This window comes from Plodia interpunctella, chromosome 5, assembly GCF_027563975.2.
Source record: "Plodia interpunctella isolate USDA-ARS_2022_Savannah chromosome 5, ilPloInte3.2, whole genome shotgun sequence".
Lineage (NCBI taxonomy): Eukaryota > Metazoa > Arthropoda > Insecta > Lepidoptera > Pyralidae > Plodia > Plodia interpunctella.
In genome coordinates, this window is record NC_071298.1 from 9,534,208 (window position 1) to 9,548,021 (window position 13,814).

General features: G+C 35.9%; 2 protein-coding genes across 3 annotated transcripts; both read left to right on the forward strand.

The window, feature by feature from the left end:
• Window positions 1–4,301: 4,301 nt before the first annotated feature.
• LOC128670251 (uncharacterized) lies at window positions 4,302–7,778 on the forward strand. The gene is made up of 4 exons (XM_053745767.2): window positions 4,302–5,129; window positions 5,708–5,812; window positions 6,475–6,604; window positions 7,070–7,778. The coding sequence occupies exons 1-4, from the start codon at window positions 4,333–4,335 to the stop codon at window positions 7,466–7,468; spliced, it is 1,431 nt and encodes a 476-aa protein (XP_053601742.1). The 5' UTR covers window positions 4,302–4,332; the 3' UTR covers window positions 7,469–7,778.
• A 3,029-nt stretch (window positions 7,779–10,807) lies between these two features.
• On the forward strand, window positions 10,808–13,814 carry LOC128670167 (uncharacterized). 2 transcript variants are annotated; one of them, XM_053745616.1, is made up of 5 exons: window positions 10,808–10,860; window positions 11,334–11,751; window positions 12,097–12,201; window positions 12,664–12,793; window positions 13,156–13,814. In XM_053745616.1, the coding sequence occupies exons 2-5, from the start codon at window positions 11,345–11,347 to the stop codon at window positions 13,489–13,491; spliced, it is 978 nt and encodes a 325-aa protein (XP_053601591.1). In that variant the 5' UTR covers window positions 10,808–10,860; window positions 11,334–11,344; the 3' UTR covers window positions 13,492–13,814. The 2 variants fall into 2 exon arrangements, with proteins under 2 accessions (XP_053601591.1, XP_053601592.1); XM_053745617.1 differs by lacking the exon at window positions 10,808–10,860 and adding an exon at window positions 11,134–11,262.

Sequence of the window (13,814 nt, forward strand, 5' to 3'; positions counted from 1 at the left end):
CCAACAAGACCTCCGTGGGACGTTCCAACAAGACCTCCGTGGGACGTTCCAACGTACTCCCCCCCATGGATAATCGATAATAGGCCCACACCCATGTAACTCCTCCACTCATCAGACTTATCAATGCCTCTGTTGTGTGACAAGGGAAAGAGCAAATAAATGACACTCTACGCTGCACAATCTGGTAAATGGCTGGAATAATATCTTCTTTTTCTTCTTCGCATCATTGTAACCCAATGTTTTAAATAAATAAATGCTGAATGTAAGTCTCCGTTAATGTTTCGTACTCTGCTCGGCTGTTATCAGAATCCTATGTTTTTAATTTAAGTACCTTTCATCCCGGAAAAATAATTGTTCCCGGGGTAAATTGACGCGGGGAAAAAGCTAGTTGGTTATACTTATAAGAGGCATGCTCCATTGCTCCGTTGCGCTTCGTTGTCCTGCGTCGCGTTGACGTCGTCTTCCGTCGTTGTCAGAACCGATAGAAAACAACAGAGCATGGCGAAATTGAAACGTGCTGCGTCATCGCAACGGATCTCAACGCAGCGATGAGGCATGACTCTAACATGTTTCGTGGAAATAACATGATTCCTAGCATTAAGAAGTATGTCAATCTTGCCTGGTTTTGGCCTGACAGAATGACTGACAAGTACACACTTTTACTTATATGTCTGAATTAGTATGGGAGTAATGTATGGATCCGACGGGATGTGACACCATTGGACTAGAAGAAAGTACTATAAATAACTTAAAATCGTGTAATAGGATTGTAGTATACACAATCGATGCTAATAAATTAGAGGTGATGTTTTATTGATGTAAAAATTGATTTTAAACCTATTACATTCATTGCGTGAAGTCATGGCGGTGATGCATAATTCGATTATACTTTTCATTATTTAATAGAAATTTTGAATAAAATATTCAATTTTAAATCAGTAAGTTGTTTTATTGCATTTTATTTGTAAATAAGGTCAAATATAATCTACAAGGCGCATACACGCACAGTAGTGCCAGAATCACATTTTTCAGAATCAAACATTTAAACGCTGTGGCACAGACCTTCCTTATCTATATCTACGGATAAGGATACATTTATTCTATTTACTAGCTTTTGGCCGCGGCTTCGCCCGCGTGTCTTTCTCTGCGAAAGCGAAATAGGCACGATTTTCATACAAACTTCCCTCCCCCCATTATAGTCTCTATGGCGGTTTATTAAAAAAAAGGATCCTATATTTGAACTAGGCTCTTTAACTACATGCAAACCAAATTTCATCAAAATAGGTCTAGCGGTTTAGCCGTGAAAACGGAACAGACAGAGAGATAGACAGGCAGACTATCGCATTTATAATATTAAGTATGGATTAGCAAAAAAATGCTACGTAAAAGATTGATATTACAAAGTATTATAGTTCTAATGCAAAATGGAACGAGACGAAGATCTTAATAAGAAAAATTATAGACATAGGGTAATTTAATCCTGTAGTATTAAGATCCTTCATTTTACTGTAGATACAAAATGTACACTATATCGCGAAGGTTGCCCAAGGAAGTATTTCGAGGGAAGGACAACCTAAGCGAGTGCAAAACTAACTCGCTTACTCATCTTCGTGTAATCCCGTTTAAATTCGTAACTGTGACCTTCCAGCATTCGCGTAATAATAAAGATTTGGATATGATTTTATGACAATCAGCTGTTAAGGCTATGTCCCTTAGTCGCCTCGTACCTATGACATCCACGGGAGTATACGGAGTGGTTCTGCTCTAGAGCGGGACCATCAAAAAATTCAAATGTAGGCATTCAGATCAGCTCGGAAAAACCCTATTTAAATTAAAATAAACTCGACTTAACGTCAAACTTGTTGCACTACATCGATTTAGCGTTAAGAGTTTATGTAGAGAAAATACACGATTTTATAATCCCTGAGTTTCAAGTGAGAAATCAACGGGCAAATGTTGATAGAACTATAAATTCCTCCCGAATGTTATCGACGCAACTTGTCGCTACACGTATCAGGTCTCAGCCGGCACCGGACACAATCGACGGCCGTCATCCGGCGGCCTCATCCGGCCGTCCGGTCACCGGTGGCTGGGTGGACGTTATTGTAAAATCAGAGGAAAATTGACTTATTCTATTTTTCCTTTTACCATGTGTGTATTGTCAACGAACCGATAGTGCATTACATATATAATATGGTATGCAATTACGATCTCCCAAAACTTTAACAATAAAATTTCTACGTTATTCATTTCACACATTATAACGTTTCAATGTTTTTTTAATGCGAATAATTATAAGTTATATACGTATATTATAGTATTTACAATATTTATATACATATATATATATATATATATATATATATATATATATATATATATATATATATAATACTACACAACGAATTTGTACTAGAATATGTTAATACAGTGATGGTGAACCCTTGGGTGTTTACACATACCATTACGTGGTAACTAATTAGTGATCTGTGCATACCACTAGTAGCTTTTTCCCGCGGTTTCGAGCATGTCTGATGAGCAGTCTCATCCTTCGCTTTCTCATGGTTCCATTTCCCACGGTCGGTCTTAACCCAAATATTGTCATTTGACCAACGGGCTGGTGGTTTAGTAGGATAGACGTATACTTACGTCAATGTAGGTCTATAAATTGTACATAAAATAAGTATAAGTTACTATTCTGTACATGACAGTTTGTTGCCTCAATAAAAAAAAATGAACCGACATCCATGACACTTAAAATCATAAAATAACAACGTTAGGTACATGTTACCTACAGCTTGAAAGTCGGTGCTAAGTTAAATCTTGACATAAAATGCCTAACTAGCCAAATACATAACCATAAGACCTGATGTCTGTCCATGCCTTATTTTGTTATTACATGATTTGAAGTCTCATTGAAATTGGTTAAATTTTTTTGGATTTAATAATATCTATTACACGAACAGTCATTATAATTCTTACAATTAACAACCTATTAACGACTACCTAGTCGAATTATACTTAATAGGTATTAAGTAGGAAAGCGGACACTGGACTCCGACGCTCAAGCGCTGAGGAAGTTAAACCAAGGAAACGCTCAGATGAAAAAATGTAAACATCTTAAAACTTTATTTTCTAATCTGAATTTAGAAAAAAACTGTTGAGAACACCACACAGTAATACATTGAATTTGAATTACAATTAAATAAGGACTTATATAATTGTACATTGATTTATTTCAATTCACAGTCACTAGCTGTTTTTGGTAAGTTAAAGCATATTTTTTAGTCTTACGAATTTCTTATACAAAAATATAAAATGAGGTAGTTTGTATGTGAGTGACATTTTATACAAAACAAAGAGGGGAAATTAAACCCTGAAAAATATATTCATAACCTTCTATAACATCTAAAATGGGAATGTCTTTTCACTCTCGATTATGGAATCTTTATTGACGTTCATTACAATATCTAAATATTATATTTATTACAATAACATTTTAACATATTTAAATAAATAAATATATTAGGACAAATCACACAAATTGAGCTAGCCCCAAAGTAAGTTCGAAACTTGTATTATGGGATACTAACTCAACGATACTATATTTTATAGCAAATACTTATATAGATAAACATCCAAAACCCGGGCCAATCAGAAAAAGATCATTTTCCATCATGACCCGACCGGGGATCGAACCCGGGATCTCTCGGTTCAGTGGCAAGAACCTTACCACTGCGCCACCGAAGTCGTCGGTTAATATTTGTTAAAATGTTATACAAATCTTTAAAAATATAATGAGTGTGCAAACAGAACATTTCTTGATCGAGTTACATTTATTACTCAAAAAATAATAATTTAAAGATTAATTAGATATGAGAAATAAACATTTTCTGCCTAATGAATAGACAACACTAGAGATAGTTTTAGCTATTAATTTAAAAAAAAATTATAAAATGTGACCGTAGCGGAAGTGTGTGGGTTAGCTCAGTCCAGACTGTCTCACAATAGTAGTAGATAGTATGCGCCGATACTATTGAGTTAACTATTGAAAGCAAAAACGGACAAGTAACGCATTGAATTTTTTTTTTGAGAATTCCTTTTAAGTACTAGTTTGCGATACATTTTTTTTTTACTTCCTTACCAATAAGAAATTTAAAAACAATGTATCGCAAAATATATCCTATGACATATCAAATGGAAGGGCTCGTTTAGAGGAGACAGATGCATACAAAAATTCTAATGTGGCTTATATAACCAAAGTACGGAACTCTCAATGCGCGAGTTGAACTCGCACTTGACCGATTTATTTAAAATTGCAGACACAGCAGCATGTGGATTTTTCTAACGGCGCTTCTTGTTGATGCGTCATTTGCCGATGACTTGGGCAGTGTTGATCTGAGGGACGGTCTAGAAAACCGGCGATGGGATTACATCAATCCTAATTGGGATAAAAACCAGTTAGACCCCGAGTTGCCACCATGGCATCCAACTGCCCCACCGTGGAACCCATGGGACACTCCAACGAGTTTTCCATGGGGTCTAATCCCTTATTCAAGTAGTTTTAATGCTCCTCAAGTCCCCAAGTTAAATCAATTGGTGGTAGACGTGTCGTCGACTGTATCATATCCTACATCAGGCCCCACGAGCGATTCACTAGATCCTACATCAACCCCATGGTATCCAACACTAGGCCCCCCCCTAGATCCATGGGGACCCTCGTCAACTCCATGGTATCCAACACCAGACCCCACGCGAGATCCACAAGGACCCTCGTCAACCCAATGGTATCCAACTCTAGGCCCCCCCCTAGATCCATGGGGACTCTCGTCAACTCCATGGTATCCTACTCCAGACCCCACGCGAGATCCACGGGGACCCTCGTCAACCCAATGGTATCCAACACAAGGCCCCACGCGAGACTCATGGGGACCCTCGTCAACCCAATGGTATCCAACACCAAGCCCCACGCGAGACCCATGGGGACCCTCGTCAACCCCATGGGGTCCCCCGACGCCATATAACAATATACCGCCTCTTCCATGGAAACCGGAATATGTTAAATACTTAAAAACCAATTTATTACTATGGGATCATGTAGCAAGCCGTATTCAAGAGTTACTTACAAGGTATGTGTACAACAACAATACTCTTTGTTGCACCTAAGAAAATACAGGACATAAAACTATTTTGTTGCAAGATACATTTGAAACACTTTTTATGTTGAGTAGAAAGAGATGAAAAAGACCAACTATTTAATCAAATCATGTGAACGTGATATTTTATAAACCTATTCTTTTAACTTTTTTTCTGTAATGGAAAAACACGATCCTGAAAATTTATTTTTCTAAGTTTAAAGTAACCTCAAAGTCGCTGTACGCACACAGATAATAGAGTGCAATATGTGCTGATGTTATAAGTACAATGAAAAATATCATAGCTGTGCATTTCATGGATTTCGTAAGTACTTCGCCGGAGTACCTAGTAATTCCATGGTACATTTATTTAATGGTATAATGTTAATATTCTCAGCCTTCTTGGTGTGTATCTTGGCATCTGTTGCTAGGCAACAACGGTTGTCAGACATGAAGAGGAAATGGCTTGCTACAATTTAAACATTTTACTATTTTCAATAAATATAATAATAACAATTGGCAAGCAATATTCAATTCTAAGATAAGAAAATTAAAAAATTCTTAATTTTCAGAGCAAGATTGGCCTCGCAGAAAATGGTGCAAGATGACAGTACACTGTCAGCTGCAGTCATGTTTGCTGTCAACAAATTGGCACTGGATTTAGTGAAGGATTGCTCGTAAGTATCTAGTACTTTGTGGCTAAGTTTGTTGTCCATATATTTATTTATTAATTAAGTTTGTCAACAATTGTTACAACAAATACCTTTACACATTTCAACATTCACCAATCTAAAGCTAATTGCACAATCTCTTATAGACAAACATCACTTCCTTTGAACTACATGTAACATATTAATTAAATTAGATTAGAATATGCTATTGTAACTAAGTATAAAGCTATAAAACCTAATAATTAAGAAATTGTATGTTCAGTCATATATTTAGGCAGTAATATAGCCGAGATCTTTTTGTAATACTGCCACATTTCGTATTTTATGATTCTGTGTCTATTTTATGCATGGGTTTAATAAGTACTTCGTACAACAGTAGGTACCTATTAATTTCATGATTTTTTGTTTGTTCTTTCTGTGTGATCTTGTATCTGAATTTTGTATGTTTTTTTTTATATTATAAGGAAGAGGCTTACAATACAATAAATGGAAATGAAAAATAGATTATTATAAATTTCGATGAGATTTTAAGTCCAGCCGCCTGCTTGACTTCAGCCCTGTTTGGGAATACTGCCAGCTGCCAATTCCTACTCGCTTCGTACGACATTCGCAGTCATATTTTAGCAGCATGTTTGTGTTTCTAGATATACCTATGTATTTTTTTGCAGACCGTTTAATTATGCAACAAAATATCGAGAAACAGTGTATAACCAATTATACAAGGCCAATTCAAACCCCATGCTTGCTGTCAACCTCATGGAACTATTGCTCAATACTGTGTATGATGATACTAGACAGGTACGTAAATTGAAGTTTTAAGGCAGTTTTCACGCAAAATCGACTGGACAGATTGTTATGAAATTTAGTACACGTCTAGAATATGACTTGGAATAACGTATAGGGTACTTTTGATCCTGAAAGTCCCACGGGAGCGAAGGCCCGGGACGCAGCTAGTATATTAAATGCGAAAGCCTGGCAATCGTTATAAACAGTCACGTCTCCGCTCCGCTCTGAAACGATATTGATGCAATTTGGTGCAACTGGTGATCTGATGCAACTACTAGTAATTCCAAACTAAACAAAATAACTATTTTAAACTAGTTAAATGTTCCGAGATCAAATATAGACTACCAAGGCGGACCAGCGGCTGCTAAAATTTGATAAAATTTTCATCTTCATCTTTAGATTCGGGCAATTTGATAAAATTTTCATATTCATCTTTAGATTCGGGCAATTTGATAAAATTTTCATATTCATCTTTAGATTCGGGCGTTGCTCTTCAATGACGAAGATGCCTGTAAGAAATGCGGGTGCCAAACTCCAAGCCCTGCCTACGATCAACTACAGATTCAGGTTGAGCTGGTGTTAGCATTGAGCAGTTTAGCCCAACTTCTAGAAGACGCACACGACCTGAAGAATGCTATAAAAACCAATTCAGTACAAGACTATTTGCTTGGCGACCATGATGTCCAAAGAAAAATGTATCCTTTAACGGTAAAAACAGCTAAAGTTTTCCAGTTACTGGCTAAACGATTTGACTGCACTTTGCAGGATTATATTCCATGGTTGAATGATAAATTGGCACCTCCTAATAAGGGCACAACTCGAGATAATGCCGATTTGTCTGATAGTGGTTCAAACGAACATGGGTTGGTTACGTAAACGTCTTCTGGATTTAAATGCAAGATATTTTATTTGAACAGCAATCTATGGGAGATAAATTATTGTATATAGTTCCTATTTATGTATAAAAACTATTTGAATGTAAAAATAATATTGTCATATTTACGTTTGATTATAGAATTATATTCCAAGAATATTGTATTGTTATTATAAGTAATTAGTGCTTATTTATTTTATATTATTTAAATTAATTTCTGTATATATATTATTGCATGTGAGTACACATATTATCATATAAATGTCAAAAGTACTTTGGTTGTAATAAATATTTTTCATTACGTTGAAATAATTAGTTTCATTTGATAACGAATTTATATGTATACAGTTAACTGCACATCAAATTTGCTACAAAGCCGTCTATGTTGCGGTAATAAAGACGAATTTAGAATTATTGGAAAGCAATTTGAAAAGTAGTATCGATTTATTTGTTTTGAATTACACTATTGAACTGATAGTCAGCTTTACAATTATTTTCACACCAAAACTCGTTGACCACAATACAATTTTTCCTTATTACCTAATCTTGATGGTTATAGGGAAATACCTTATAATATTATCTTGATGGATTGCTTGTGATTGTGTAAAATAAACGAAGCTTTGGTGGTGTAATGGTTAAGACGCCCGCCTATGGATCGAAAGGTCCCAGGTTCGAATCCTACTCGTGCCACATGAGTTTGTACACCAATCTGACTCATGTATAGTACTTTTCATCGATCACCACTTGCTTCTGGTGAAGGAAAACATCGTGAGGAAACCTGCACACTGGTTGATTATTATTAACTTGTGTATGAAATGGAGAAGGCAGTGGCAAGAAACCATTCCATTAATAATGTCAAGAAAGTTGTTGTCTGTGTTTCATTCCACGTAATAACCACGACCCTCAGGAATGAGCTATGAGGAATACGACTATGAAGAAGAATAAAACAAAACAGCGACGTTGGTATTTGTAAGCGACATTAATTATTATTTAAAATTTAAACATAACATTACATAGCCTTTGAATTCATCCTAACATGGAAATCGATAATAATTGTCAACAAAGAAAAACATTTGAATCTGGAACGCACATTTTCGCTTATTCCTTTTTAGATTATAAGCGGCCAGCGCAGTATAAAAACATATAAACCTATTTTAATCAATACAATAAAAAGCTGTTAATCACAAGCTTAGGTATCTATTTATTTTATTATGGACCAGAAAGTTTGATTCCGGTTAATATACACGCGAGCGAAGCAGCGGGCTAAATCTATGCAATATTGGAAACAGATGAAAGATTTAGGCATAAGGTTAGATACTCTTTAGGGTTCCGTACTCCGGAACTCCGGAGTTCCGGACGGACGGCCAGACAAACACATTCTGGCCGTCCGTCTGTCAGACGATTTGGACCAAATCAGGTGAATTTTGGTAAGATGGTGTAAACCTATAACCCAAACAAAGACGTGCAGAGTAAATAAAAATTTCACAGTATTGTTTTTCATTGATATATATACTATCATACAAAAACTCATATGGAGAACACGTGCGTGACACCTCTGGTGTTGCTGGCGACCTCCTTTGATCTCCGAAACTACTGAGCCTTCAGGAAAACCAATAAGAATTCTATAAATTGTACATGATCCTCTTCACGCGAGCTCAACTCTCACTTTTTGTCCCCCTACGGTAAAAACAAGGTGAGATCAGTGTGCTTATATGCAATGTTAACCAATCACATTGCGGTGTGGTTGACGTCGCGTCACAATGGCGCACTGTGACTGCGTCTCACTGCGAGTCGACTCGACTCGATAGTGAGTGAATTGCAAACCCATACTAAAGTCTAGTGTCGAGTATAGAGAGGGATACGCATTTCACTTTTCACTATCGAATCTTTTCGCAGTAAGACACAGTCAACTAATCATATATGCCATTGTGATGCGACGACAACGTGAAATGCACTATCATTTGGTGGCCGCCTCTCAATGCGAAAAGATTTTATAGTGAAAAGCGAATTTCAAGACGCAATATTTCGTTACCGACACGCGCTCCGCTTTATATTAGTGAAATCATTGGAACTATATGTGATTCGAACCCGTACCATGAAACACGACACGCACTTGACCGATTTGTATATTATTTTGATTGGTTTAATTTAATTTAATTTTTATAAACATAGACCTAAATTTAGATGTCGAATTATCTTCATTTTTTTTTATTGCTCCACATGCGCTACGTCCCTACCAGGTCCCCGACTAAAATTTTATTGACACTGTAATTCATAGAAGTTATTAATTTCACGCATATAACAAATCAATGTATTTTAATGCCTATAATCGTGTTAGGTTGTAATGATTAAATAAAACATTATACTAAAATTATTAATATTACATACTTTAAAATACATTGATAGTTTGAGTTTAATTCAGTCTTAGTCAACAATTTTAAGTGATTTATTAATATTCTTCTTTTATATTTATTAACATTCGATGTCGCAGTGAAATAATGCCAGATAAGCCACATTTGCAATGGTTGGTCATTGGATGGATGTGACCTGAGTTCATCCCTGAATAAAATTGAATATTAATTTTCTTTGCCATAGAATCAGAGACTATTCATAGATTGGTAGAATATCGAAACTGTCCAAAGCATCGATTTAGAAGGGCCTTACTGTTCAAAACAATCGATTATTGTATAGATAGTATTGCACCTTATCGATAATTGATATCGAATATATTCAACAATCCCATTTTAATACCGAGAAAAAACTGTTCGCTAAAAGTAAATTTGCGCGGGCGAGCGAAACCACGTCGCGTCCCCTGTTTACCGCGACGCGGGTAATTTTTTTTTATAATTCTGTAGGCTTCAGCCAGTCTTTTGGCCAGCCGAAGCCCTTTCAAGAGAAATCTTGTTTCTTTGACGACATAAGAGTCGAACCGTAATCAGTGACACCAAAGTCAACGGTATTATACCAAAAGCAGAAACCAAACCATAGCGCGTTCTAATAATGAACAGCGCCATCTAGTGACAGCAGATGGAAGTAACTTTAAAACTAAAAATATAATTTATTACGTTATATTATTTTATTCTATGCATGTAGTTCGCGTATTTTTTTTTGTTTCGCTATATTCGTAAGATATATGCGATAAAACTGTCGAAATCATACATATACAGGTATACCATATCAAAGCTGAGATATTTTGTTTTATTATTTTTACATAAAAGTTTTAGACGTATTCTACATACATGTGATAACATGTATGTAGAAACTTTAATATCAGCAGAATTGTTATAAAACTCTGTTTTAATACGAAATTGAATTATAAGTAAAAATAATTAGGTACGTATAAATAATACAAATAATACATAACAGGTTATTTATTCACACAAGCGCGTTTATGGTAAGTAGGTAGGAATGAAGTGAAGTTAAAATTTTAACTCATTCAGAAAGATATACTAAACAGCACTTAGAATTAACCAATCCGGACTTATTTCCCTTTAACTTTAAAAGTATTACTTAAATAGTTTTCTATTGAATACAGTTCCCACAATGTACGAGTATTAAGACGAAAATGGTGGTCAATAAAATCCACCAAAAATTTTGCCAAAGTTTTATTTATAGCAAAACTATTAAATAAAATCCTATAAATCTAGTGTTCCATGATATCCTGTAGTACCTATTTATTTTAGTTTTAGTTATAAATTAAAAGAAATTGATTAAGATGTGATGAATGAGCCGGGTGCGCCCTTAAAACGGAACAGTGAATCGAGGTGATTTTTGGTGTGGAGATAGTTGAAAACTGGTGGGTGACTTAAGCTACGTTTTGGGCGGAACCGCGGGTAATATCTAGTGTAATATATATTTGATTTTCAGTACCGACAGCTATGTTGAGTCTACTTTTATTAACAATTGTAGCTGATACATCCACTGGCTTAAAAAGAATTGAATTCCAAAACCAAGTATCATATGGAAACGATGGTTTAACGATATCTAAAACAACAAATCATCTACACACAATATTGGAAACACAATACACACAAAACCCGAAATGGGTATGGGACAAACCGGTTTCACCCTCTGATGATGACCAGGAATATAATGACGACGATAAATATGATGAGGACAATCAATATGATGACGATAGTCGGTATGACGATGACAGTCAATACGATGATGATCAACCAGGCCAAGTTTCCAAAGATCTAAAATACATACCTCCGGAACGTGTGTTGAAAATTAGTTTAGCGCTCTGGGATAAGATTGAGGGGAGACTCCAGGATTTGATTTCAAGGTAGGTGAATACGTTTGTGGCGTGTGGATCCGCCCTAGAATAGAATCACTTCATAACCTCCCGGGAATGTCGTACGAGGCGACGGAGAGACACAAAGTCTAGACAGCTGATAAGCAACAAAAGCATATGCTAGGAAGATTGACGTTAGGCCGCCGGCTGTGAAATCACAGTCGAATCTTTAAAATTGTGAGGTTATTTTTTACGCCGGCTTCAAGGATTCTGACCGCCCTAGCTAGCCCTAAGCTAATTATAATAATCATGACGCGCTCCTAAATCAAGGGCGATAGCCCTTGATTGAGAAAACCATATAAATTATGAGTAAATAATAATATTATTTAATTTCAGTGCTGTGAAAATTTCGAAGAGGGGCATAAAGGATTTAAGTACACGTTCAGTTGATGTTATGTTCACTGTCGTAAAACTGGCAACACAGCTTGCGCAGGATTGTTTGTGAGTAGCACAACGGCATTCTCTCTCTCCGACATAGCATTTTCCCACTTCATTCTTCCTTGTGAATAACTTTAAATAGGTACTTTTTATACCGTGGCCATTTCGGGCCGAGTTGCAACAACTCATGGTCACCGAGCGACTGACTCAGCTGGTTATAGGTTATTCAAATTCAAATTCAAAATTCTTTATTCAATTTAGTATGATATACATCACTTATTGATGTCAAAAAAATGACTTAAACTAAGTCTACTGCCGGCTTCCAAAACGCAGGTGAAGAAGAAGCGGCGCAACAAACTTCACCGCAGCCTACGTTAAATGTACGTGCATGTTTAATATTTTTAAAACGCATTGACGTCACTTGTGCACCACATTTGTGTATAATTATTTTTATTATAATTTTTTGGTTTTGCCAAATGGAAAAAGTACGTTTGACTAGATGTCAACTAAATTTAACTTTTGCAGACTAGAAGAATACGCCAGGCCGTATCGACAAATAGTCCGTTCGAGTTTAGTCGAAGCGGAGAGATCGCCTCAAGTTCCTATATACTTGGTGTCAAAAATGTTGAATTCTATTAGCAGAAACACTGAACAGGTACGAGAAATTATAATTGGACAACACGGAGCTGACCAGACCAGGTCCAGTCCAAGAAAATAACAAAACATTTTTTTAAATCACCATTGAACAGAAAATTGACGTTTTGTAAAAAAAAATACATGAAATATTTTTTATTCATTTTAATTATACTCCGCGCGCATCTTTGCTTCACGAGACTACATCGTTGCGAAGATTTTAATAATAAAAAAACATTGTAAACCCAGTTCAGGTCATGTAAGACTGAGATCAATTTTAAAAAGATAATTTTCCATCTGACTAAACAATAAATACCTACATACGCTTGGCAGCTTCTGTTGTCCACACAGGGTTTACAAAATAGACAATGATTTATTTTCCAGATACGAGAGCTATTACACATGCCTAATGGCAAACCAATAACAGATCTTAGGAAACTGGAAAGAGAGAAAAACTTGGTTATAGCTCTAGGGATACTAGCAGTTGGTGCATTTTCTTCATACCCCCTCAAAAAGGCTATCAGAGATGATGGTATTACACAATATATGATGAGCCCGAATGCTGAAGACGAACTGTATCCGTTGGTGGTGAAAACAGCTTTAGTTTTACAACTGGTTTCGAACAGACAGACCTGCGAACTGGACCTTGTTGGTCGTAATCAATTGGATGATGATGATGAAGAGTCGTATGATGATAGCTCTTTCGAAGCAGGAGCGTAGTTATATATACCGAACATAGGAGTGGGCATGCACCAGTTTTAACGTTAATTTTAACCTGCGCAGAAAAACAAAACGTCCGCCATTTTGTCGAAACGACGCCGGCGCGCCGTTTAAAGATATGGTGCATTTCAATCAGATTATTTAACAAATGTATTTTTTGGATTTTTGTTAAATTTGTAAAATTTTATTAATTGGGGGGAACACTGCGAACTGTTTGAATAAATATTTACAATTTATTGAATTATATAGTTGTGTAACAATGTATCTTTTTACACAAAGGGATATTCTTCAGTACCAAAAAAATAAAGGTTATTGGTTGCTTT